Source organism: Miniopterus natalensis, chromosome 19 (genome assembly GCF_054644295.1).
Source record: "Miniopterus natalensis isolate mMinNat1 chromosome 19, mMinNat1.hap1, whole genome shotgun sequence".
Taxonomy (NCBI): domain Eukaryota; kingdom Metazoa; phylum Chordata; class Mammalia; order Chiroptera; family Miniopteridae; genus Miniopterus; species Miniopterus natalensis.
In genome coordinates, this window is record NC_142099.1 from 29,594,177 (window position 1) to 29,621,952 (window position 27,776).

Here is a 27,776-nt window from a genome sequence, read left to right on the forward strand (position 1 = left end):
CCCTTCTGTAACTGACCTGTTCCCTCCAGTCTGCACTTCCTGAAGGTGGATGTCAAAGGAGGGGTTGGGTGTCTTAGGAAACCATCCCCAGACCTTAGAAATACACACTCTCTTTAGTTTGCATTTTCGTTTCCTCCTTCTTTCCACCAAAGTGAGAAGACTTGAACAACTAAAACAACTGGGGGCAAAGGAACAAACGAACCCTATTTTAATTAAGAGCTTCGCCCAAATTGGCTAAAGGAACCTATGTGGTTTGTCTGTAATGCAGCTGAGTTTTCACAGAGAATGCCCAGGGCTCTTAGGCCAAATAGGTCATGAAGAGCCATGTTGCCTGGCTCTACTGTGTACTGGCCCGTGCTTCCCTCCAAGTCCTGTCGTTGGCATAACTTATGTTAGTTAAGGTCCATAGGGGTTTGCTTTCCATTTCTATGCCTTGAAAACATTTTCCTTCCAACGCTAGGTAGAATTAGAAACCCGCCCCCCTATGTCCTTCTCTTCTCACCAACACTCTAGCAGCAAAGGTCATGAAACTCTCATGTGCTGACGTATCTTAAAGTCATTTATTACTTTATGCTTTTGCTTTGAATTGTGTCAAGTGCACAAATACGCAAGATGCTGTAATTAGAAGATTTTGGAAGTTCTGTTCTAGACATTTCTGGAGCCATTTGGGATGGGGCACGGTATGTAGTAACCTGGGAGTCCACAGCGAGGGGCAGGGCCGCTCCAGATCCCATTGCCTTGACTGTCGCTTGTGCAATGGATGGTGCTCTCCCCAAGGAGCCTCAAGTTCATCCGTCTGTCTGGGTGGGGGTCACATGTGTAAGTTACTTCTTTTCCAAAAGGAAAGATTTCCAGAGGTTTTCCTGTGTGTCTTCCATTGCGGATATCTGGAGGCTTTTGACATAAGATTTCTGGAAAGAAGACAAGAGCTGTAAGTTCCTTTGAGGAGTTTTCACCAGAGGCCATCTACAGTCGTAGGGGGCTATGGTTAGTGGTACCTAGAAAACACTTCTGACAGTATATCTTTGCTGTTGGCCTTTGATGAGATGGACTAAACGAAAAACGATCTCAATGTCACTGTTTATTGAACAAGTAGAAAATCAATTTGCTTGTCTTGAATCTTCCAGGTGGTTAAGTCTTTTGGAGAATAGAAACATAACACTCTCAAATTAAGTAGCCAAACTTTTGAAGAAGAAAAATAACCCAAAGGAGGGGAACTCATTCAACTACTTAAGAAGTATTGCTCGAACACGTATTCTGTGTCAGGCACTCGCTGGAGTCCTAGGACATAGTGGTGAAGAGCAAAGATAAAGTCATTGTTGTCCAAGGAGGATATTTTCGAGAACTAGTTCTATAATATAGTCCACACGTACTAATCACCTTAAGGATATGAACTTTTCCTTGATACCTTATTGATACTGGAATCAATGTCGATTATGACAACGTGCTGACACAATGGATTGCAACATGTACGGCCATTGTGAAATTCTACGAAAACAGATTGCTTTATTTTTTGAAATGTATGCATCTGTTTATGATTTAGTTTTCTTCTTTACTTTCTATCAGTCTTCAAATGGTTTCTCCTTTCTGGTATCTGCTCCTCTACATAAAATAGTTCCCTTCTCACTTCTAATTGGTGTTTCTAGCTCGGTTTCGGGTTTTGAGGAAGCTACTTGAACAGTAAGAGTCATGAGAAATAAGAAAGATTCCCAATCAATAACCAGAGTCTCATGCATGCCAGTGGATAGCACTTATCATGTCTCATCAAGGAACGTTGGGTAGCAGACATCTATAAGTAAGTTGTGTTCTCATAAGCTTTAGTAGAAAAAGCACATGTTGATATCTGAGTAGCTTTCTAGCAACATAAACATGGTAGTAAAATTTGATTATTTAATATATATATGTTCCAATCTTTAAGATTAAGAGATGAAGCAAAGTCCTGCCTCGTTTTTGGGAAAATATCTATGGGTAGACTAGGACAACTTGGTATTGATGGTACACGCAGGAGACTCTTTTTTTTTTTTTAAATCCTCACCTGAGGATATGTTTTTGTTGATTCTAGAGAGAGAGAGAGGGAAAGAGAGAGACAGAGAGAGACATCAATGTGACAGGGAAACATTAATCAGTTGGATCCTGTACATGCCCTGGCTGGGGATCGAATCCACAACCCTTTGGTGTACAGGACAATGCTCCAAGCAACTGAGCCACCCGTCCATGGCTGGAGATTCATTTTGTAATCGGTTCATTACTTCTGAATCTTTCAACATAATGTATTTATGGATATGTTTTGAGAGTTAAGGAGTCTTAAACTACTTACCCCATGCAATGCTGCTCCCAACTTTCCCCTCGTTGTTTCTGTGCTCTGACCTATCACTTCCATAACAGTTAATTGTTTGTTGTTTTTCCTGACCTTCTCCCCACTTGGGCATAAATAACATAGGGACAGGGCATTAACTTACTGTGTTCACTGCTGTAACACAGTCCTTAGAAGAGTGCCAAGCACATGCTATGTGCTCAGTACACAGTCGTTAGAATGAATGAATGTTTCATATTTACAGATTAGGAAATAGAGAAATTGTAGAGAGATTGCATCCTGATGGTAGAAAAGAAAAGAAGAAGCAAGAATTAGGGAAGGAAGGAAAGAAGGAAGAAAGAAAGAAAGGAAGGAATGCGTCAGGCTTGTTGTTATTTAATCTCTCCTGACCTAGAGGCACACTACTGCAGGATATGCTGCATAGAACACAGAATTGAAAACGACAGAGACAGAGCAGATGGTTCCCCAAACACATGATGCACAGCGACGGGCATGACAACATATTGATCACAAAGGCATGGTATTAGAAAAGGCAACTATCTCTCAATAATTCAGATTAGAAAATAGAAGAACCACACAGGAGTCAGATACTAAACAGGTTAAGGGTGTTTGGCCTCGTGTTATTCCTTGTACTCACGTTCACACGCAGGGACACTGCCGTTCCAAAGGCTTTCCGTTCCAACCAAGACACAATGACTAGCAGAGCTGCCTCTGAGTTGGAATCTGAAGGAGAAAGCGGTAGTGCACAGGTGAGCTGTTTTGGTTTGCAATCTGAGGCCCTGCCAAAAATCTTAGCATCGGAAACCAACAGGTAGCAGAAGTTTGGAGGCCATGTCCATCTGGACAAATCACAGCCTTCAGGAAGAAAAACCAGTGACTTGGTCACATAATCTGTCGTTCAAGCCTGAACTGAAGAAGGCCGTCATAGCAGAGCAGCGGACTCCTCGATCTTGGACCCAGGCTCTGAGAAGTCAGTCTCTAGCTGATCATGCCATGATAAGCCTGATAAATCTCCTCATTGTCATGATGGGAAAGCCAGGCTTCTAATGCAACAGCCTCCTGATTCGGACACTGGAACAGCAAGTAAAACAGCTCCCAGTTTGGAGGGGAAAAGCAGGGAATCACTGGAGAGAGAACACAGATTGTTCTTTTGCTTCAGGGGCTGCGACGGCTGTGATGGTCCCCAACAGCACCCTGGGCTCCTGAGGAGTAAGTTGAGCAGCTAGGGCAAGAGGCAAGGAGATCAGGAATGACCTTTGTATGAAATCGCCCCGAATTCGCAATGTATGTGGGACCCTGATGGCTCCTAAATCTGATCAGATACCAGCATTGGGGGCCTGCCGGATTCTCTGAAACAGTCTGAGATCAGGCCCCTTGTAGCTCACACGTGATCCTTCCCGTGCAGAGATGTCATCGGCCACCAGGATCCCGTTCAGAGTCCTTGGCCCATCCCATTATTAACCAGAAGATACAGCATTAGATTTAAAATGCCTATTCTTATACTTTCATTCTTATTTCAAATTTTCCTTGTGATGGTTAAAAAATGACCAAAATGATTTTCAAATCGTCTGAATTCTTTTTAATAAGCTTTTTGTTTTGTATCAAGCTTTTCTTGGGACTCTCCAAATTGCTCTTCTTCTTTCTTGCTTAGAAAATATAATTTCTTTTCAATTAGGGCAACACACATATATATTCACAACCAGTCCTTGTTATTTGTCTTTATACCTGCCATTTAACAAATGTCCCCATTTTCCCTCCATATCTCGTGTTATTAGCTCCACCTGCTCCTTGCTTACTTTTCTTACACATTTCCAAAATTCAATCTCCCTGAATTAATGTTTTAGCTACACCAAACCTTCCCTTTTGGGATTAACTTCTAACTCCAATTTCAGCGTCCAATGGGCCAGGCAAGCTCACACTCACCCCTCATCACAAACGAAGGTCACTTTTGCCCCAAGCTCGAGATTAAATGGGGGGAGCACACGGCCATTAGGAAGCTGGTCCAGGAAGGCAGCACATGATTTCACTGGAGAGAACGAGAAACAAACAGAGGTAACAATGGCACCTGGGGAAGGAACCCCCGAGCTAAAGCTTTCAAAGCAGACGGAGAGAGTGTAGGCACCTGCACATGTGGGGGCTGCTGGGCTCCAGTGTCCCTGGGGCGCACAGCGCAGAGAGGCAGCCCCTCGGAGGTCGTAGCCGGGCTCACAGCTGTACGTCGCGTCCTGCCCAGGGGAGAAGGCGCCCCTGTTGCTGAGGTTGTGCTTTCCATGCAGGATTTCTGGAGGCGGCTGACAAACTGGGGAAAGAACAGGTGCCAAGTTCCTGTCAGTTATGGAGAAATACTTTTTGCTAAATCTTAACCCATCCAAACAGTTAGAAACTCATAATTAGAGGGGTTCAGGCCTAACAAAGGAAGGCAAACGATACCCCAACCTCCTCATTACACTGATGTGGAAGTTAAGACTAGGGAAGAGATGTAGCCACAGGCCTCTCAGCAAGTGAGAGGTAGAGAATTAAAGTCCCTTCTCCCCCACACGAAGTTTACAATATATTCATAATCCTGGCAGGCACGGACCCCTTCTCATGGGGCTGGCCATTTAGTGGAAAGCTGCTTGTATCGGTGGGCTTCCCAGGCACGTACTTGCTACACAGGCAACCCAATCTCCAGCCTCCTCTTTCAGGTAATGAGAAGATTGCCTGTTTAACAGGTTTCCCTTCATCTCTGTTTTAGTGATCTTACGATCCAAGTGTAGTAATAATTCATATTTCTATCTGTCTCTGCCTCCCAGCTGCTCTCTCAGTGATTGTACAGGCTGATATGAGACAGTGAATAAACTGTAGGCTCCCTCCATGTCCATATGGATCAGCCACAATATATACCAACCCACCTCCAAGCCATCTATCACCACAGAAGAAGGCAAGACAAGCCTTTGAGAACAACATGCCCTCAACCTGCCAGTCCCTGCAATAAGCGGGCATGTTGCTTAGAGAGTATTTGAGTCAAGACCTGCCCGCCTCCATTCTCAGCCCTTTCGGTAGGTGCTCAGGGCATCAGACCTTACTTGAACGTCAAACTGTATGTATATCTAATTAAAGAGCCTGAAAAATCTGTTTGTCTTTTAGCAAGTGACTTTCACTTTCAACCTCAAATTCCTAATGACAAAATATACGAGGGAGAACAGAAGAGATAAACTCTAAGGTCCTCGTGACTTTTGTGATGCTAGGACATCGGTCTTCCTAAGCAGGTCCTTTCTTTCTGTGATAGATGCTGATAGAGGTATGGAAAGAACCACAGCATTCAGGCCCTAGGGTGTGACACACCTACTCCTGGGCATGCCACTTAGTGGCCCGTGATCTGGATGATTCATTTAACCTCTGAAAGGCCAAGCTAACCTCACTGTCATGTGGGCATAGGAATAGCACTATTTCAAAGGAGGCTTGAAAGAGTCAAGTGGATCCTGCGTATCGAGTGCTTACTACCTCAGCCTAACTGAGCTGGGACTTTGCCCTGAGACTTGCTCGATGGCAGCGTCCCGAACGTCTCCTTCCCTGATGAACTCAGCTCTTGTTTCTCAAGATGAGGACACATGTACTGAGGTGCACACACATGTACCCCTTCTTTATTTCAGGCTTCTCTCAAAGAATTACTCACAGCGCCCACCACACGCCTTGTCCCAGAACAAGCACTGATGTCCCGGGGCTCCTGCAGCCCCCGTCATCTGCAGGCCCCTTGGAGCCTCGGTGAGACTCACCCCGGGAGCAGCTGGGCAGCTCGGGCTCCCATCTGTTCTGGGCCCCGCAGTGCACTCTGTAGGGTCCTTTCATGACAAAGCCAGGCTCACACCTGAACATCACGGCTTCGTTTAAGGAGAACAAGCTTTTGTTCCCAGACACCCTGATTCCGTTTTCCACCTCTGGAGGCGTGCATTTGTTAGGTATGATGCACTGGGGGGCAGGGCCGCTCCAGGTGCCCACTTGACCTTGGCTGGTGCAGTAGATTGATGGCTCTCCCACGAGGACAAACCTTTCCCTTCTATTGTCAGAGTTGCAGCGATAGGTCACCGCCGCCCCATATTCAAAGTAATCCCTGCCTCTGTCAGAGAAATATCCGTTGGCGATGGTTGGCGGTGGCTTACAGTGAATGCCTGGCAAAGGGACAGCAAGTTAAACAAAGCCTCGAGTTGTTAACGTGACACTTCATCATAAACTTTGGTGAACAGCTTTGTTAAAAAACCCCAATGACCAAAAGTGAACATTCACAGCACTTCTGCTCGTGCCTAATGTTTTCTAATGTCCAGACTTTGTGCACGACTGGAGATGTGGGAAGGACAATGTGAACATTGTCCTTCTCAGTGAACATCGCTTCAGCACATGACCATGTATTACATAGTCCACGGGCTTCTCCTTGCAAGTGACGAGTTTTACGTTACTTCACTGTTCTTAGTTCAGCTGTCTCCCTATACAAGGCATTGGGCTTTAATCTACTGGTTACGCATATGATGTCGCGCACATATAGTATCTTTATAAAAAAAAATCAAAGCAAAGAAGCTATGGCATCACTAATAAAAAAGAGATAAAACCTAAATATACAGTATCACACACATGATCATCACAGATTCAAAAGCAATAAAAATAACTGAATATATGTGCTAGTCTATGCTAATAATTTGGAAAATGCAGATATACTTTGCCATTATTGACTCAGGAAAAAGTAGAATATAGAAGTGCAAAAAATGTGTCAAAAATGCTACTCCTACAAAGATAGAAAGCACAGATAATTTTATAGACAAATTGAATCTAATATCTAAATATCAGATAACTCCTAGGCATTTTAAAGCATTCTGGAGCATACAAAGTATTTCTGTCATTTTTGGTGGGTAGACCTTAAAGTAGGAACATATTTATTTATTTATTTTTACTTTTAAGAAAATATTGAAGAAGATGCATATTTCTGGCAGAAAATTTGTGGAATAGAAATGAAAAATACCTTTCAGTCCATTATCTAGAAAGCAACACTGTTAGTTGTTTAATGTGTAATTTTTAATAGACACACACCATATTTTTTCTAAAATATCTTTGTTGGCTTAATAATATTTCAGTGTAAGAATGTGCTATTCGATTCCATTTGGAAGAGCTGTCCCTCCTGGCTAATGCATTCTGGCATATCTTAAACGCTTCATTTTCTTTACGGAACACATGCCTTGTTTCTTTAATTTTTTCCAATATGTGTGTATTTATTGAGTTGTAAGCAATATGCACATGCAAAACACTAAGGCATTAGGTGCTTTAAAAACAGATCAACGGACATTTTTAAAGCACAAAATAACACTGAATCTCATCAGAAATTGTATTTTCTTCCGAATTTCCAAAGGATCATCTCACACCTGTTTGGAGACCATTCTTTTAGAAACATTGTTTGAAATACGCTCAACATTTGCATTCTTTTGGCTTTTTCACTGTGGCAAACAAAACTGTAGGTAAATATTTGTATAGCAATATCCTTGCAAGGGACACAGTAACTGTTCTTTAAGAATAAACCATAAGATGGCAGATTTCTCAGTTCAAGGCATGTGTACAGTAAAGGGTTTTGACATCTATCGTATCCTGGCCTTTCAGAAAGTTTGCTCCCACTTAGGCTACCAGCAGCTGGGTGTGAGACTGTCGATTTCTACACATTATCACCAAAGCCAGGGGTGCACCCTCTTTATGCTCTTTGTGAATCTGTGATTGAGGACTCCTCTCCCTGCCCAGAGTGTGGGAAGCTCCTGTTGCACAGGACTCACCACAGACAGCATGTCCCTGTTCAGACAAAGAACAGAAGGAAGGGAGAGGGCCGCTGCTGAAGTACAGGGCCTGATGTGGAGAGTGGCAGAGAGGAAGCTGCGCCACTTTTACTAACTTTGCATGTGTTTACTTTGCTGAAGAGAATAATCTTCCAACTGGGAAGTGTTCAGCCAACAAAAGAAGAAGTTGGGGTTGCTTTACATAAATTACACCCCAAGAAAAGAAAACACCAGAAGGAATTATAAGCTTAGAACATTGTGAGCACTTTTCAGGATCTGACTCTTTTTGTTCAAATATTGGAAGGATATCATTGCCAAGAGGGATGAGACTGAGTCTTCGTAATTGGAGGGGGAAAATGCTAGGATTAAGTGGTGGCTAAATGGGAAGAGATCTTTAACTCACGTTGACAGACTGGTGGCTCCGTATCCCAAATGGCAGTATTGACTGAGATGATGCATTTGGCAGATGAGGGACCAATGAGTTGATACCTAAAGGCAAAAGTGACAATTATTCTGTGCACCTCCCGTTAACTTCCTCAGGGCACGCATAGGCGCCAGATTGGACTGAGAACATTCTGGGAGAAGTGTAAGGACTTGCCCAAACCCCACCTGTTCTACCTGGGTTTTCTTATTTCTCTTTTTCTGTCCCCTGACTATTGAAAGGGACATGTCATCTTTAATTCCTCATGGCAATACACGGCTTGTTAATTTTTGGCTGCCTTGTGGACTGCATGAGGAATGGAAATAAAACAGTCCTCTTGTAGGCCTGCTTGATAATTTCTTTCTTAAATTCTGTTTTCTTCTTATATTACTATGGCCATTGTAGAATTTGTCTGGGTGCTCCTGATGTTCGCATGTAATTAACACGGCTATGCCATTTAATTTGGGCAAGTTTCTTGTAAGTACAGGACCATCGTTGATGCTTTTAATCCTATTTGGAAGCCTTTGTCTTTCAATGGGAAGATGAAACCCTTCTGGTTTACTGAATCCTGTGGCATTTTTATCTTGCTTTTGTCATCATTATTTAGACCACTGGTTTCACAGGGCCCAGGGATGAGGGTGCAGCAGTGAATGACACACACCTGCCTTCAACATGAGGGGTTTGTTTCGGCAGAAGAGAAGCTGCATTCCTTACCATTCTTTTTTCTCCCTTCTTATTTTCTATGTGACCCAGACGGGGGAACCTCTTTCAGGTGGTCTAATAATTTCGGAGTTAAATATCCAATTTTATTCCATTAGAAATGTCCTTTCATGTGTGTCTATTGTATTTAAACCCAGTTTCTCAACTTTAATATCAAAATATGCATAGTTTATCCGGTCCCTATATAATAGAAGTCTAACCTATCTGGCCCTGCTTTCTCCCATTCTGTAGTTTTATGGACACATTGTATGGCTCTAGAGGTTGTTATTGAATTATTATTATATTGAAAAGTTTCACTTTTGAACAATTAGTTCTGTCCTTGTATTTAGTTTCATAACTTTGTTGAAAAGAGTTGACCATGCTTTTTTAAATTTGTTTTTTTGTTTTGTTTTTACAAACTTTCCACCTCACTGATATTACTTTTGTACTTTTTCCCTTTTTAAAAAATTATTTCTGGATTGCCTGGAATCATTCTTCCTCTTTCCAGAATGTGTACTTAAATAGTGTATTTGTTTCCTTCAGTATCTATTTGGAGCCTCTAGACATGAAGACTAGCTTGTCTTGTTAGAAACTCTACCTTCTGCAATTTCGTGACGTGAAGGGTCACCGTTACTCAATATGAAGCATTTCTTTTGCTGGTTTTATAGTTTATTAATTTCCTTTCTGAATTTTGAAGTTTTTAAAAACACATATTATTATTATTTAAAATAAATGTGTTGGGGTGCTATTGGTCAATCAAGTAATATAGGTTTCAAGTGTACAATCCTATAATAAATCACCTGTATATCCACTGTGTGCCCACCCCCCACAGTCAGACCTCTGTTCCTGAAATGCAGCCGTTTCCCTAGTGACGGCTAAGGAACGGCCTGTTCCGTTCCCTGTTAGAATTTCTGTTCCCTGATTCAACTCTCATTCTGTCTGTCTTACACACAGCTTCTCTGTTTTCTTTTTCTTTATTCTTTTCCACTAAACTCAGGGAGAATTGGATTAATTTTTTTCTTACTGTCTGCATCAACTTTCTGCATAATTCAGTGTGTTCACCACAGATTTTTGTTTGTTGTTTGACACTGTGCTTTCCATTCATGTGCAAACATTCCCAATTTCCACCTCCTCTGACAAAAGCAGTGTGCTACTGAAGCTCGTCAAAAATTTAAAAGACCTATTTTTCCAAAAGTTTTCCCCATCTCTTGGAGGTAACTCTGCTTTGTAAGGGGAAATTCTTCCTGATTTCTCAGTTTGGTCTCTATGGCACCACCTCCTGTGACTTTTAAGCTCAATGGTTCACTGTTTCATACCCAGGCAGGCTCACCTTCATTCAGTAATGCAAGAGGAAGATGGCATGGCCAGAAAATTTGTAGATCGTATTGAAGAAAGCTCAGGGAAGGAGAGAAGTATTTAGATTTACTTGAATTTGACTTTGCCAGATTATAGGCACCGTGGTCTGCTAGGGCTAGGGTGGCAAATACCTCCATGAGAGACCACAGATGACTTTCGGTGCTTATTGCTGCTCGAGGTTAGCCCAGATTCTCTAACGGGCTCAGCGCTCACAGTGTGCTCAGGAGTCCTCTGTACGCTGAGCGAGGGTAAGCGCCAAGGGCAGGACCACTGCCCGGTGCCCACTGTGTGACTGGGGTTTTCACAGGGGCTCTGTTACAGGGTTGAAGAGTTCCTCAGAAAGTTCGGTTCAAGTCCCAGGAGTGTGACCTCATTTGGAAATAGGGCCTTTGCAGATGAAATCAAGTCAAGATGAGGTCACTAGGATGCGCTGAATCCAACATGATTGCCATCCGTGTAAAAAGAGAGAACTTTGGACATAGATCCATACAGAGAAGAGAAATGCTATGTAGAGGCCCAGGCCAGAGAGAAGGCAGCCGTGGGAAGGAGAGGCAGAGCCGAGAGCGGTGTGTCACATGCCGAGGAAGGCCTGAGGCTTCCAGAAGTTGGCAGAGGCAGGAGAGGTCCCCCCTCAGACGCTTCGGAGGGAGCATGTCCTGCCAACACCTTACCTTTGGGCTTCCGGCCTCCAGAACTGGCTGAGAATAAGTTTCTGTTCTAAGCCACCCAGTTGGCCGTGCTTGGTCATGGCAGCCCCAGCAAACTAACAGGGCATTACCTTTAAGGCTTGCTGCTCACACGAGAGCTCCATGGCCTTCCCTTTGTTCCCGCAATGTCCCATCTGGATCAGGGCTGTTTATGTCCTTTGACTATGCCCTCCCCTTATTCCTTCCTTACTACCTGCTGAGCATTTCCCTTTTCTTGTGCGCACTGCTGTGGTTTCCATCAAGATTACAGATTTTCCCCTGAACCTTCTCAAACCTTCGCTCATTTCAACACCTATATTCAGGCTTTTAAAAAGCGGCTGTTAATAGTCTGCCGGGTTCTCCTTTCCAAGGTGGGAATACAAGGTAGTATTGCGATTCTGCAAATCTTGAACCAGGATATGTTATTGCCAACTCACCCTGTATTACAAGAATAATTAATTCTGGATCCGAGCTGGGTGTCCGTGTCTATGTGCGTCATGCCATTCACAGGATCTGGAGGAGTTGTACATACTTTACCTATAGGGAGGAAAGAGCATTTTGCCGCCAGGTAGTGATCTGAAACTTGTAGTACATAAGGTCCCAACCTGACTGCAGCTTACTAAAGAGTACATGAAATTCTGATTGTTCCACTGACTTTTCCCTCCGCAGACTGCCTGAAGTTCAGCTACTTTCCAAGCACCACTGAAGCGAAGTCCTCTGGCCCAGATCTGTCTTATCTCTACTTCAAATTTCTCATCAAAATATAGAGGTTACTTACAGCCTTATGTCATAGCAGCATAATTTTCTGTCTTCCTACCTGTTACTCAACAGCTTATGTCTCCTTACAATTTCTTTTCTGGTCTCAAGTCATTCATTATTTACTTTCCCATGAGGGATGGTGGTTCCCCCCCGCCCTGCAAATATTTCTTAAAACAGTCTCATGAAACAAACTTTTCAACTAGTAATTAGCAATGACCTACACCACCAACTCTTACATCCACCCCTCTGGACACTTTTGAGAAGCAAAGTTTTCTTATCTCTAAAACTGGAAAATGTTAAACAAGATTCTATGGGTAAATTGACAGACATGGGAAGTTCCGATGCAGGGTTTACTTACGTTTACAGCCATGCTTGGCAGGCGACCACTCCAGGCTGTCTAGGCACCTGATAGAGAATGGCCACCCGTAGTACTCAGGGCTGCATGCATACTTTAGAGTTGTCCCGACAGGAAAGGCAGATTGATTGGTTTGGACTTTCAGCTGGGCAAATGGAAATTTATCTGGAGCATTACAGTAACCTGGAAACCAAGATATCAAGGACGTCAGATTTAACATAAAGGTACCCAATGCCCTTCTTTCTCTCTCTCTTATTAGATTTGATGCCAGAACAACAACAATAAATTGTTAGTTCGGGAAAGATAATTTCCTTGTAACCTTGTGAGGAAAAGTCCCATTAGCTCATGCACATTAAAAAATATACTATCTGGCGGGTGTTCTGCTATCTGGTCATTTTGCTCATATCATTTTCTGTAAAAGACAACTTCAGTTCCATTTTTGACACTTTTAGGGAGCCAGAAAAAGTCCTCCTGCCCAGGTTCCACCAATCCTGTCTGATTTCCTTGTACTTCAGTAAACCAAAACCCCAACGGAGGACTCACAAGCTTAAATGGAAGACTGAACGTATTTCTTGACACCAGGAAGCAGCCACCACATTTGTACATCTGATTCCTAAGCAAGCCACTTCAACATAGGAGAAAACAAATAGCACTTCTTCAAAATAAAACAAAACTATACCTATATTGTAAGGAAACATTGTTTGAAGTGTAAATTGAATCAGACTCTGGCTTTAGCTCCATTCCCCCATGGCCTATTAGCCCTAGGTTCACTTTGGATTCTGATAATGAGAATCTAAAACAGCACATATGCTTGGAAAAATAGAAATAATTTCCCCTTGGTTTTGACAATAGCTTCTCTTTTAGCTTCTCTTTCAGCTGCCCACCACTTCCCTTCCAGTTATTTACTCAAATAGTAATAACTCTACTACAGCCAATTCTGCACCCAGAGCATTTTCTGTGCCAAGATTTCAAAACCAATTTCTCATCCCTTGAAGATAAGTCAATCCTTTTCCTCAGTATAAAAATGGGGCTTATTTTCAGGGTTTTTCATGGGAAATTGATCCATCTACAATGCCAGTTTACATCTATCTTAGAGCTTAAATATTAGATCTACTAGCTTCTAGTTGAAAGAGTCCTTATGATGACTGGAATTTCCCACTAAGGCCACATCACACATGAAGACAGCCTGGCAGGTCTCTAGTCTAAAAATGTAGCTGATAACACTAGGGCTGCCATCTCAGATAGGGTGCTGATGACAAAAACACACACCATGAAACATAGGGGAAGATGGTCTCATACTATGGATCCAGTAAATGTGGACTAGGCCTCTACATTGGTAAACAAGCTCCTATGTGCACCCCCAACCGAAGCCATGTGATGAGGGGGAGAGGGAGGGCAAAAATGACTTCTGAGCAACTAGCACTTGGTCCTTTCTTTCCTGTTAGAGCTGCTCCTTCTCTCAGAGTTTCCCAGGGGTCAGTAGATAATGCCAGACCTGGAGCCCCTTCTGTAACTGACCTGTTCCTTCCAGTCTGCACTTCCTGAAGGTGGATGTCAAAGGAGGGGTTGGGTGTCTTAGGAAACCATCCCCAGATCTTAGAAATACACACTCTCTTTAGTTTGCATTTTCGTTTCCTCTTTCTTTCCACCAAAGTGAGAAGACTTGAACAACTAAAACAACTGGGGGCAAAGGAACAAACGAACCCTATTTTAATTAAGAGCTTCGCCCAAATTGGCTAAAGGAACCTGTGTGGTTTGTCTGTAATGCAGCTGAGTTTTCACAGAGAATGCCCAGGGCTCTTAGGCCAAATAGGTCATGAAGAGCCATGTTGCCTGGCTCTGTTGTGTACTGGCCCGTGCTTCCCTCCAAGTCCTGTCATTGGCATAACTTATGTTAGTTAAGGTCCATAGGGGTTTGCTTTCCATTTCTATGCCTTGAAAGCATTTTCCTTCCAATGCTAGGTAGAATTAGAAACCCGCCCCCCTATGTCCTTCTCTTCTCACCAACACTCTAGCAGCAAAGGTCATGAGACTCTCATGTGCTTAAAGTCATTTATTACTTTATGCTTTTGCTTTGAATTGTGTCAAGTGCACAAATACGCAAGATGCTGTAATTAGAAGATTTTGGAAGTTCTGTTCTAGACATTTCTGGAGCCATTTGGGATGGGGCACGGTATGTAGTAACCTGGGAGTCCACAGCGAGGGGCAGGGCCGCTCCAGATCCCATTGCCTTGACTGTCACTTGTGCAATGGATGGTGCTCTCCCCAAGGAGCCTCAAGTTCATCCGTCTGTCTGGGTGGGGGTCACATGTGTAAGTTACTTCTTTTCCAAAAGGAAAGATTTCCAGAGGTTTTCCTGTGTGTCTTCCATTGCGGATATCTGGAGGCTTTTGACATAAGATTTCTGGAAAGAAGACAAGAGCTGTAAGTTCCTTTGAGGAGTTTTCACCAGAGGCCATCTACAGTCGTAGGGGGCTATGGTTAGTGGTACCTAGATAACACTTATGACAGTATATCTTTGCTGTTGGCCTTTGATGAGATGGACTAAACGAAAAAAGATCTCAATGTCACTGTTCATTGAACAAGTAGAAAACCAATTTGCTTGTCTTGAATCTTCCAGGTGGTTAAGTCTTTTGGAGAATAGAAACATAACACTCTCAAATTAAGTAGCCAAACTTTTGAAGAAGAAAAATAACCCAAAGGAGGGGAACTCATTCAACTACTTAACAAGTATTGCTCGAACACGTATTCTGTGTCAGCCATTCGTCGGAGCCCTGGGACATAGTGGTGAAGAGCAAAGATATAGTCATTGTCGTCCAAGGAGGATATTTTTGAGAACTAGTTCTATAATATAGTCCACACGTACTAATCACCTTAAGGATATGAACTTTTCCTTGATAATTTATTGATACTGGAATCAATGTCGATTATGACAAGGTGCTGACACAATGGATTGCAACATGTACGGCCATTGTGAAATTCTACGCAAATTCAGATTGCTTTATTTTTTGAAATTTATGCATCTGTTCATGATTTAGTTTTCTTCTTGACTTTCTTACAGTCTTCAAATGGTTTCTTCTTTCTGGAATTTGCTCATCTGCATAAAATAGTTCCCTTCTCACTTCTAATTGGTGTTTCTAGCTTGGCTTTGGGTTTTGAGGAAGCTACTTGAACAGTAAGAGTCATGAGAAATAAGAAAGATTCCCAATCAATAACCAGACTCTCATGCATGGCAGTGGAAAGGACTTATCATGTCTCATCAAGGAACGTTGGGTGGCAGACATCTATAAGTAAGTTGTGTTCTCATAAGCTTTAGTAGAAAAAGCACATGTTGATATCTGAGTAGCTTTCTAGCAACATAAACATGTTAGTAAAATTTGATTATTTAATATATATATGTTCCAATCTTTAAGATTAAGGGATGAAGCAAAGCCCTGCCTTCTATTGGGAAAAAGATCTATGGGTAGACTAGGAGAACTTGGTATTGATGCTACATGCAGGAGACTCTTTTTTTTTTTTTTTTTTTTGATAAATCCTCACCTGAGGATATGTTTTTGTTAATTCTAGAGAGAGAGAGAGGGAAAGAGAGAAACACAGAGAGACATCAATGTGACAGGAAAACATCAATCAGTTGGGTCTTGTACACGCCCTGGCCAGGGATCGAATCCGCAACCCTTTGGTGTACAGGACAATGCTCCAAGCAACTGAGCCACCCGTCCATGGCTGGAGATTCATTTTGTAATCGGTTCATTACTTCTGAATCTTTCAACATAATTTATTTATGGATATGTTTTGAGAGTTAAGGAGTCTTAAACTACTTACCCCATGCAATGATGTTCCCAACTTTCCCCTCATTGTTTCTGTGCTGTGACCTATCACTTCCATAACAGTTAATTGTTTGTTGTTTTTCCTGACCTTCTCCCCACTTGGGCATAAATAACATGGGGACAGGGCATTAACTTACTGTGTTCACTGCTGTAACACAGTCCTTAGAAGAGTGCCAAGCACATGCTATGTGCTCAGTACACAGTCGTTAGAATGAATGAATGTTTCATATTTACAGATTAGCAAATAGATAGAGAAATTGTAGAGAGATTGCATCGTGATGGTAGAAAAGAAAAAGAAGAAGCAAGAATTAGGGAAGGAAGGAAAGAAGGAAGAAAGAAAGAAAGAAAGGAAGGAATGCGTCAAAGCTTGTTGTTATTTAATCTCTCCTGACCTAGAGGCAAACTACTGCAGGATATGCTGCATAGAACACAGAATTCAAAACGACAGAGACAAAGCAGATGGTTCCCCAAACACATGATGCACAGCGACGGGCATGACAACATATTGATCACAAAGGCATGGTATTAGAAAAGGCAACTATCTCTCAATAATTCAGATTAGAAAATAGAAGAACCACACAGGGGTCAGATACTAAACAGGTTAAGGGGGGTTGGCCTCGTGTTATTCCTTGTACTCACGTTCACACGCAGGGACACTGCCGTTCCAAAGGCTTTCCGTTCCAACCAAGACACAATGACTAGCAGAGCTGCCTCTGAGTTGGAATCTGAAGGAGAAAGCGGTAGTGCACAGGTGAGCTGTTTTGGTTTGCAATCTGAGGCCCTGCCAAAAATCTTAGCATCGGAAACCAACAGGTAGCAGAAGTTTGGAGGCCATGTCCATCTGGACAAATCACAGCCTTCAGGAAGAAAAACCAGTGACTTGGTCACATAATCTGTCGTTCAAGCCTGAACTGAAGAAGGCCGTCATAGCAGAGCAGCGGACTCCTCGATCTTGGACCCAGGCTCTGAGAAGTCAGTCTCTAGCTGATCATGCCATGATAAGCCTGATAAATCTCCTCATTGTCATGATGGGAAAGCCAGGCTTCTAATGCAACAGCCTCCTGATTCGGACACTGGAACAGCAAGTAAAACAGCTCCCAGTTTGGAGGGGAAAAGCAGGGAATCACTGGAGAGAGAACACAGATTGTTCTTTTGCTTCAGGGGCTGCGACGGCTGTGATGGTCCCCAACAGCACCCTGGGCTCCTGAGGAGTAAGTTGAGCAGCTAGGGCAAGAGGCAAGGAGATCAGGAATGACCTTTGTATGAAATCGCCCCGAATTCGCAATGTATGTGGGACCCTGATGGCTCCTAAATCTGATCAGATACCAGCATTGGGGGCCTGCCGGATTCTCTGAAACAGTCTGAGATCAGGCCCCTTGTAGCTCACATGTGATCCTTCCTGTGCAGAGATGTCATAGGCCACCAGGATCCCGTTCAGAGTCCTTGGCCCATCCCATTATTAACCAGAAGATACAGCATTAGATTTAAAATGCCTATTCTTATACTTTCACTCTTATTTCAAATTTTCCTTTTGATGGTAAAAAAATGACAGAAATGATTTTTAAATAGTCTGAATTCTTTTTAATAAGCTTTTTGTTTTGTATCAAACTTTTCTTGGGACTCTCCAAATTGCTCTTCTTCTTTCTTGCTTGGAAAATATGATTTCTTTTCAATTAGGACAACACACATATATATTCACAACCAGTCCTTGTTATTTGTCTTTATACCTGCCATTTAACAAATGTCCCCATTTTCCCTCCATATCTCGTGTTATTAGCTCCACCTGCTCCTTACTTACTTTTCTTACACATTTCAAAAATTCAATCTCCCTGAATTAATGTTTTAGCTACACCAAACTTTCCCTTTTGGGATTAACTTCTAACTCCAATTTCAGCGTCCAGTGGGCCAGGCAAGCTCACACTCACCCCTCATCACAAACGAAGGTCACTTTTGCCCCAAGCTCGAGATTAGATGGGGGGAGCACACGGCCATTAGGAAGCTGGTCCAGGAAGGCAGCACATGATTTCACTGGAGAGAACGAGAAACAAACAGAGGTAACAATGGCACCTGGGGAAGGAACCCCCGAGCTAAAGCTTTCAAAGCAGGCGAGAGAGAGTGTAGGCACCTGCACATGTGGGGGCTGCTGGGCTCCAGTGTCCCTGGGGCGCACAGCGCAGAGAGGCAGCCCCTCGGAGGTCGTAGCCGGGCTCACAGCTGTACGCCGCGTCCTGCCCAGGGGAGAAGGCGCCCCTGTTGCTGAGGTTGTGCTTTCCATGCAGGATTTCTGGAGGCGGCTGACAAACTGGGGAAGAGACCCAAATGCTGTTAATTGTATGGAAGTCACTTTTCCTCTGTGGTAAATTGGCCAAAAGAATCATAGCTGTAAGTCTACATGTTTTTTGGAAGACCCAGTCGACTAACCTCTTCATTCTATTAATGGCAATATGAGAGAGAGGATGTGGCTTGCCAAAGCCACAGAACTCATACACCACAGAACTGTACTAGAACTGAGGTTTCCTCAGTTCATTTTTTTCCATCTAAAATGCTGACCCCATGGCTCAGTGGTTGAACATTGACCTATGAGCCAGGAGATCTTGGTTGGATTTCCAGTCAGGGCCCATGCTGGGGTTTCTGGGTTGATCCCCAGCAGGGGACATGCAGAAGGCAGCTGATCAATGACCCTCTTTCATCATTGATGTTTCTGTCTCTCCCTCTCCCTCCCTCTCTCTGAAATCAATAAAAACATATTTAAAAAATATAAAATAAAATGCTCACCTAAGTTGCACTGCAGACAGTTCCCTTCTAGAATGATTCCCATTACTGGTTACCCAGTATACAATTGTTAAGATTGAACAATTTTTTTTTATATCTTCATACTACTTTCTAGAAAAGCACCACCAATTTATAGTCCACCTTTTAGGCAATAAGGAATGCTTGTGCCCAAATCTCATCTAACAGATTTGCCAGTCACCCATCACACTCTGGTACAGCAAACTGGCCTCACATTTCTTCTCATTCCTTGTAACTCCTTCTTCAGTGGCCTCCTGACATGGGTTGGAAAAGAACTCTCAGTCTCTACATGACCAGGTACCGCTTAACGATTCATTTCATTCCAATGAGAAGATGGGAAACCACTGAACAAAATCTTTTAAAAATAAGTACAGCCGTCATAAAGAGAATGCACATTGCATACAACATATTGCACCTCAGTCTCTGACTGTCTCTTTAAATAGTTGGTTTTAACTCAATTAGAAGGCACTTTCATCTCAAATAAATTGCATAAAACTGTAGCAAACTGATAAATCATTTCATTTTGACTTAGAGCAGGTCAGTTTCCCTCTCTGGACTTTAGATTTCTTAAGCATAAAATGAGGGATTAGACTAGAATAATGACTCCCTTAAGGACTCTGAAAATGCTCTGAGGCTCTAAAACTCATTTTCAGGGCTCATTACCCTTCTGCCTCCCTGGATTAATAAATACACAGTGATGTGATATTTAAGTGCTTTGTTGATTAAATGTCTTTGAACTCCCAGCCTCATACCTCTGCATTCTCCTTTGTTGGGGCGAAATGCCTGCAAACTATGATTGCTTATCTCCCTTGCCAGCTGAGTTGTGGTTAGACTCTGTCAACTGGTGGCCTATATAGCAGATTAAAAGGTGGGCAGATGGTCAAAACCATTCTTCTAGAGCGGGCTCAGGAAGCAGCAATGTTGATGGCTCTTGCTTAGCAGCAGCAACTTCGATCCTAGCAATGATGGCTTTGGCTCCAGCGATCTCAGCTGCCTCCTGGCCGCAGGGGTGGCATTGGAGGAGAGGCCTGCTCAGTGACAGTTTCGGCCGGGAGTGCAGGTGCGTCTGCAGGACGAACAGCAGCTTCCTGCTCTCTGGAAACAGTCTTTCTCCTTTTGCTCTTCCTGCCCTTCCAATATCCTGTATTTTATTATCCGCACTGAACCCCCAACTCCTTGAAAAATAGGGAGTGGTGTTTGATTTCCATGGCTCTGGAGTCAGGCAGGCTTGGGTTTCAGTCTTCAGTCTGCAAGTTAGTATCTGTTTAATCTTGGAAAGTTCTCTAACCTCTCTAAGAATCCTAAAGAGACTTCACATTCCATGCCCAGATTTAGCTTTGTTTCTCAACTTGAACACACACACATGCATGCACACATACCCACACACCTTCTTACTTTAGTGCTTCCTTCCAAAGAATTACTCACAGCGCCCACCACACGCCTTGTCCCAGAACAAGCACTGATGTCCCGGGGCTCCTGCGGCCCCCGTCATCTGCAGGCCCCTCGGAGCCTCGGTGAGACTCACCCCGGGAGCAGCTGGGCAGCTCGGGCTCCCATCTGTTCTGGGTCCCGCAGTGCACTCTGTAGGGTCCTTTCATGACAAAGCCAGGCTCACACCTGAACGTCACGGCTTCGTTTAAGGAGAACAAGCTTTTGTTCCCAGACACCCTGATTCCGTTTTCCACCTCTGGAGGCGTGCATTTGTTAGGTATGATGCACTGGGGGGCAGGGCCGCTCCAGGTGCCCACTTGACCTTGGCTGGTGCAGTAGATTGATGGCTCTCCCACGAGGACAAACCTTTCCCTTCTATTGTCAGAGTTGCAGCGATAGGTCACCACCGCCCCATATTGAAAATAATCTCTGTCGCTGTCAGAGAAATATCCGTTGGCGATGGTTGGGGGTGGCTTACAGTAAATACCTGGGAAAGGGAAAGCTATTTAAGTAACAGTGAATTGAAATAACTAGTGAGAACAATCCAATGAGTCACTAAAGTGTTATTTTTACATTCATTATTTGCTTTTAATCTTTGCTAGGGTGTAGATTAGGTTTTACAAAGTTGTAATTTAGGTGGGCATAATAAAAAACATAATTCTGCTTTCCCTACATATATTATTTCCTGTGAACATACCCATCAATTAATACAGTTCATATTCTTTTCATTACAAAAATGATTCTATTATACCATAGTTTACACAGTTTTCCCCCTACTTTTTTCCAACTGCCTTCTTAATTTTCATTTTTGTTATAAATGAAACTAGTATAGCTTTTTAAAGAAATAAAATAAAAATACCCTTGCTAAGAAAAAAATTATAAGGAGAGACAACACTGATATACAACAGTAAGAAATAGAATTTGAACATATTTACATATACATGAGAATATTTATGAAGCTGTAGACAACTGTATGTTAAACATTTTGAAAACTTAAATGATATAAATGGAAAACATAAATTACCAATAATCATTTAAGAAGACAGAGAAAGCTACAAAGGGGGAGGGAGGGGGAGAGGGAGGGAGGTGGAAAAAAGGGGGAGAGAAGAAAAGAAAAGTTATAATTATCTAGTGGTTTTGTGCAGTGTCACTCAGGCTTGCTGAAACTATGTTTCCCAGACTTATTTGCCCGTATGGCTCTAGGTTAGGGTTGGAGCCTGAGAAATTGGCCTGAAATTTGAGAGGCACAAGTGAAGCAACAGCCATTCCCCTCTGAAGGTCATTCTTGGTTGGAGGTGACTAGGGGACCGATGCAGAGGAGCCAGGGGTTCCAGCTTGTTCTCGCTCTCCCTGTGTTTGCATTCAGCTCTTTGAAAATGTTGGTCCCGCTCCCTTACGCCGATTCCTAGCCACTGTCACAGGCGCCAGTGTTAACTGGCAGCAGCAGCAGCTGCAGCAAAGAGCCAACAACCTTTTCCCAGCTTCTGCGCCAGCCCTTCCCAGCTCTGCTGCTGCAGCCAGGGGTGCTCAGCTTCCTGAAAGCCCCAACTCCCAGTCACCTCACTAGTGGTGTTTCTCATCTTTGTAGAGTAGCTCCTCACACAATAAGGTCTGATTTCATAACAAATCTCTTATTTCATAATACGGATAGTAGTTCTGCTTCCATATTTGGACCAATATTTATCCCAGGGTAACAGAGAAATCTGGGATTGATTCTTTAATATGATTATATTTAAGAATTCATGCTAATGCTGCTTGTGGAAAAGGGCACACAAGTAGTCAATGGCATACAGGGACAAAAGATCACCTAGTTACCACCTGTAGCCATCTGTAAGCGTGGGAGCAAGGCTTGGAGTGACTAAGGGGCTGCTGTCCTTGAATACTTTAGGGAAGGCATATAATGGGCTCCATTGCTCATTTTTAAGTGCATCAGAGAACTTGAGAGAATGAAAGCTATGAGTTCAAAGCTTTAAATTCCTGTTCAAGGTCTGAATCTGAAAGCTTCTATATCTGCCCTCAAAGAACACTTGCATCCTGGAGCCACAAGGCCAAGATTTCTGAAAGGCAAATCCAACATCCACTCCTGTGGCTGAATTTTCATGCAAATTGAATTCACAACTTCACAGAGTCTCTATGTTACAGTTGGAGCACTGCTTGGAAGAGCATTCTCAAAACCGAGATGGAGATATATGTTCAGATTCTAACGAAGCTGAGTACCTTGAACCTGGCAATTCTGCTGAGTTGTCCTTTGCTAGGACAAGTGGCCCCTCCTCCCCCATCTGAGGATGCATGCCTCCCCTTGCCTGAAGGAACTCTAATGGCCCCTCCTGGGGAAGTGCTCTGATAGGGTTGCCAGAGGAAATATAGGTAGTCAAGTTAAACTTGAATTTTAGAAAAATAATAACTAATTTCTAAGTATAAATATATCTCAGAATTGCATGGCACATATCTATACTGCAAAAATATCTGTTGCTTATCCAAAATCCAATTTCACTAGGTATATTCTATTTTTATTTACTAAACTCGGCAACTCAGATGGTGACAATTGATTTTCCTTAGGACCTACCCCTACCACCTGTCATCATTTCTAGTGCTCTGACCATTTTCAAGTCCTGGCAGGATTCGGGATGGAGTGGGGGGAATAAAAACTATGACTCATGAGAGGTGCAAATGCACCCAAAGAAGTGAGATTTTGAATTCAATGTGTTATTGAGAGTGGGCTATGCTGAATGAAGTTGAAAGACTGAACTTTGCTAACATACCTCAGAGGAAGAAATCCTATTAACATAGGAGAGAGGCATGAAAACTATACAAATTAACTAAAGTCAAACGAAGTTAAGTCAGGGGCCTGCTCCATGGTGCCTGACATGGAGCTCTGCTGACCAGAGATGCAAGCAGACCACAAGGAGCCAGGAATGACACTGGGAACTGCTGCTATTGAACCAAGTTCCCTGAAGTCAAGGGGGATGAGAGAGCCTCAGAATGGCAGAGGCCAAGTGGCAGCACTGAGTTGCAAGAGACAATTGAAACAGGAATCAGAATGATTTATCTGAAGAGATCTTTGTCATCAGTTAATTGACCATAGAATCTCAAAAAGTGAAGTAGATGAAAATAAACTACAGTGTTAGTCAGTTTGTATAAGCAGAGAAGATCTAGGTTTGGTGACCAGAAGTCTGGCTTGAAATACTGTAAAAGAGAGTGTGGTTCTTCATCAGCCAATTCCCAGACTTGAGAGCCAATTTCCAGACACAGGGTAACTTGAAGAAATGGGAGATTGGATCTTCTTGAGGAAACATCCTGCTACACAGCCAAAATGTATATGAAACTTTCCCCCCAACCTTCACCAAGGAGGCTTAAAGCCATTTACTGGGGTTTGAATATGAAAAAGTTTACAGAATTAGAGGTAGAGATGAAAATATAGAAATAGGCATAGATATATTTTAATAAAATGAGATCTTGCCATACAAACTGTTTTGTCATCTAATTTTTTTTCACTTAAAATGTACATAATAAACATCTTTATATGTCAGTAAGTGCTTCTCCATGATATTTTTCTTTTATGGCTGAATAAAATTCCAGAGTACATATGTATTTCTTCTAATTCTGCATGGCTACTTTATGCTTCTTAGGAAATCCTATATAGTCTTTTTTATCATGTTTCTTTCCTTCCAGTAGATTATTTCTAAACCATATTTTGAAACGTCTAGTGCACTTAGGTTATTGTAACAATGTCGCTATTATAAAGAATGCAGCAATGAAAAGTTTATAGTGAACTGCTTGCAAAAATTGGTGTTTATGTTCTAAGTATGAATTCTAAGGAGTGGGTCAACACATAAGCCTTTTGAGAGGGTTTGTTGAACCCTCAGTACATGAGAGTGTTGATTCCTCCACAGCTTCGTCAACCTTGGAGACCATCACTTTATAAACCTTTATTTCTTTGCCAAACAGAATGACTATTACACTAGGGATGACAGAACCAACGTAATTCCAAATTAATTGAAGTAGAAATAAATTTTAGAGGCTTTTATGCATTTAAGTCCCCAGATTCAGAAAAGGCACATCGTGAGATGAGGGAGAACTTAATGACACAGCTGCCAGGGAACCCACAGGTACTTTGAGGACAGTAGAATTGTCTTCAACTATCTGAAGGACAGAACGCACAAGAGGACTTCAATTCAGATTTTTATAAATCTGGGTGGAAACTTAGAATCTATTGGTAAAGGTGATAGAGAAGCAGATGTCAACTCACTCTGACAAACAGGTGCTTTATCATCCCAGGAGACGGTGTTCTCATCCATGATGATGCAGGTAATAACGGCCTCACCAACGAGTCGGTATCTAGAGGTGGAGAATAATGAATGTTACACCTCAACACACAGGTAATGTCTCTGCTTAGATTGCTACTTACAGGAGAGAGCAGTTCTGAAGAATTCAGAAGGACAATTTCCATTTGTCAAACTATCAATTTCTCAAATTTTATGTCTGTATTTGGACTTTTAAATTTTCTTCTTTAGATCTTCTAAACTGAATGAGATCTCTCTTCTTTAATACCTTAAGGCACATTTTATGTAAATTTAAGGTAAATAAGATTCATCAAAGTAGAACCAAAGGAAATCTAAGCAGAACAAAGAGCTGAACACTAATCTCATATTTTAAATGTTAAAGGCAGAAATTCTCAATTAGTATGCCCGAAACTGCTCAAAGTGTGCTGTAAAATTTGGAAAAATTAATGACATTTCTATTTACTACAAGAGAGACTCTGTATAGTGTTGGTATGCTGGGCTGAACCATTCATGAGAATTGGTATAGAGTAAGGCCAAACTTGATAGCACTACAAATTGAGAAAATAATGTCAAATAATAGTCGAGTGTTATTTGGTATAGCTAGAACACTGCCTTATAAATATATATAAAAATAATGGCAGCACAAACTCCATTCAAACAGCAAAATGGGCCAATCGGAGATCAAATGAAAAGTGTGACAGCAATGGATGTCATTTAGGTTAGTGGGTGGATCTGGCCTCATTTTGTGAGCTTTAGTTCCCATGAGAACTCAGTCTTCTGAGCTTTGAAATGCCATCTGCTTCATTCTTCCACCTCCACGCAAGTTCTAGATGTATCTTCAAGGATACGCGAAGAATGTGTCCACAGCAAGATTTTTGTACTGTGAACACTCCTGGAGAGGTGCTATAACAATTACAACTTGCCCATTCCCTACATTTGCCCCATCATTCCCCCAAAATCACTCTTTCCCACTTCCCTCTGAATCCACCATCCCCAGCTCTTGTTGCTTTGAGGTAAGAATATATTTGTGGGTCAACCAGTGTTTGCTTCATTTGTTTCTCTCTCTCTCTCTTTTTTTTTTTTTTTAAATATATCTTCATTGATTTTCGAGAGAGGAAGGGAGAGGGGGAGAGAGAGAGAAACATCAATGATGACAGAAAGTCATTGACTGGCTGCCTCCTGCACGCCCCCTGCTGGGGATCAAGCCCGAAACCCAGGCATGTGCCCTGACCAGGAATCGAACCCCGATCTCCTGGATCATAGGTAGATGCTCAATCGCTGAACCATGCCAGCTGGGCTCATTTGCTTCTTTAGAGAGGTGGTCCTTCCCATCTAATGAATGCTTCACTTGGTTTTAGGTGCATTAATTTGTTGTGCAACAGGCATCCACCCCCAATTTTCTAGCATAGATACAGATTTTTCCTATTTTTGAAACATTTGTTTGCTCATTTCAAGGGTAGTTAAATGCCTGGATTCAAGCCACCACCTTCACTTAGATTCCTATTGCTTTGTTTTTAACTGACAGGTAGTTTAGCTGTCCTATCTAATACTATTGTTTAAAGATTGCTGTTATAATTTTTGAACTGCCATCTGCCCAAAATGCTACTGCCAACTCACCCTTCGTTACAAGAATACTTAATAGTTGATCCAAACTGGGTGCCTTCTCCAATTATTTCCATTTTGCCATTTATGAGTTCTGGAGGAGATTCACATGATTTACCTATGGGAAGGAAGCAGAATTTGGGGACTGGGTGTAGAATATTTTGAACTTCTCTTAGTATATGAAGACCTAGCCTGGCTGTAGCTTACTGAAACATATTTGTAGTTCCACAAATTTTGCCACATGTGGGAATTTCACAAGACTGCCTCAAAATCAGCCACCTACTAAACACCAGTTTCAAAAAGATCTTCCCTCCTGGTCTCTGTCTTATCCCCATCTTGTGCCTCCTAGAAAAATGTACACTTTATTTGTTAGCAAGGTGTTTACTCTGTGACTCAACCAGTGTAAAGGTCTCAGAGTCTAGGCTTTTGTTCATACCTGCACTTTTCTTTCCTTTCCTGAGTCATTCATCAGTTTCTGTTGTGAAAATGGCAGATCTCTAGTGAGTAGAGATTTTTCCTCAATCATGCCCTATAATGATAGCTTCTCATGAAATGACTTGTATTGAAGGTGCCAGGAACTCAAAGCAATAGGAAGATATGACCTGTAGGAATAACTCTCACATCTTACTACTTAGGCAAACTTATCAAGTCATAATTGTCTTAACTCCCAAATTTGAACAATTACATCAGGTCTTATGGATGTTTAACTAATACAGAGGAGTTCTCAGTCCAGAATTACTTACGAAAACACTTTCTAGGGCTTGACCACACAGAGCCTTCTAGACAGGTGATAGAGAAAAAATTCTTCCTGTAACCAAGGCGGCATTTATATTGCAAACGTGTTCCAATGGGAAACTCAGCCTCGTCAGTCGGTGTTATACGCATGGCAGTTGGAAAATGTGCTGGGGCTGTGCACTGACCTGAAGACCAAGATCACATTGACATCAAGTTCAGTGGAGGAACTTCTACTCCACCTCCTCTTTTCTCCAATATGCTTCATAGATGTAATCAAAAAAGAAAATGAACACTTTAATTATCATAAAAGGATTGCTTCCCTTAGCAGCAACTTTAGAAATTAGCTTTTTAAATCAGCATCTACCCATTTAAAAAGCCCCTGCTGTTTTGAAGGCCATTAAGATGCATCTATATCTATATTCATATCTATCTATATCTGATCTATATCTAATATGTATCTATTTTATGTATATCTATAAATCTAATCTACCTATTATTTCACTGAAGGGCAAACTAATCCATAGCTTCACATTTTAGTCAATCAGAAATTCGCCAGGCTCTGGCTTCATCTCTCACATCCTCTTGTGTTATCAGAAGCACCATTCATTTCTCCATCTATCTGCATTCTCAGCAGACCACCCAGACCTAGCAGGACTATAAGCCTCTTCTCTGGCCTTCAGGAGCACATATAGCTGTTAAAAGATGTTGCCAAGTCAGACCTGCAGCACAAGA

The 27,776-nt window shown here is 42.3% G+C and overlaps 1 protein-coding gene across 1 annotated transcript in view; it reads right to left on the reverse strand.

Moving 5' to 3' along the window:
- Positions 1-27,776, reverse strand: part of CR1 (complement C3b/C4b receptor 1 (Knops blood group)) — a 72,429-nt gene that overhangs the window by 36,602 nt on the left and 8,051 nt on the right. Inside the window, exons 2-17 of the mRNA XM_087828193.1 lie at positions 27,053-27,229; positions 26,325-26,427; positions 24,674-24,762; positions 20,519-20,911; positions 18,329-18,505; positions 18,129-18,231; positions 16,843-16,928; positions 14,562-14,780; positions 12,380-12,559; positions 11,700-11,799; positions 8,504-8,589; positions 6,070-6,462; positions 4,437-4,613; positions 4,238-4,340; positions 2,952-3,037; positions 693-911 (exon numbers count right to left, since the gene is read on the reverse strand). Of these exons, the coding sequence (XP_087684319.1) occupies positions 693-911; positions 2,952-3,037; positions 4,238-4,340; positions 4,437-4,613; positions 6,070-6,462; positions 8,504-8,589; positions 11,700-11,799; positions 12,380-12,559; positions 14,562-14,780; positions 16,843-16,928; positions 18,129-18,231; positions 18,329-18,505; positions 20,519-20,911; positions 24,674-24,762; positions 26,325-26,427; positions 27,053-27,229 (2,691 nt within the window). The remainder of the gene's footprint in view (positions 1-692; positions 912-2,951; positions 3,038-4,237; positions 4,341-4,436; positions 4,614-6,069; positions 6,463-8,503; positions 8,590-11,699; positions 11,800-12,379; positions 12,560-14,561; positions 14,781-16,842; positions 16,929-18,128; positions 18,232-18,328; positions 18,506-20,518; positions 20,912-24,673; positions 24,763-26,324; positions 26,428-27,052; positions 27,230-27,776) is intronic.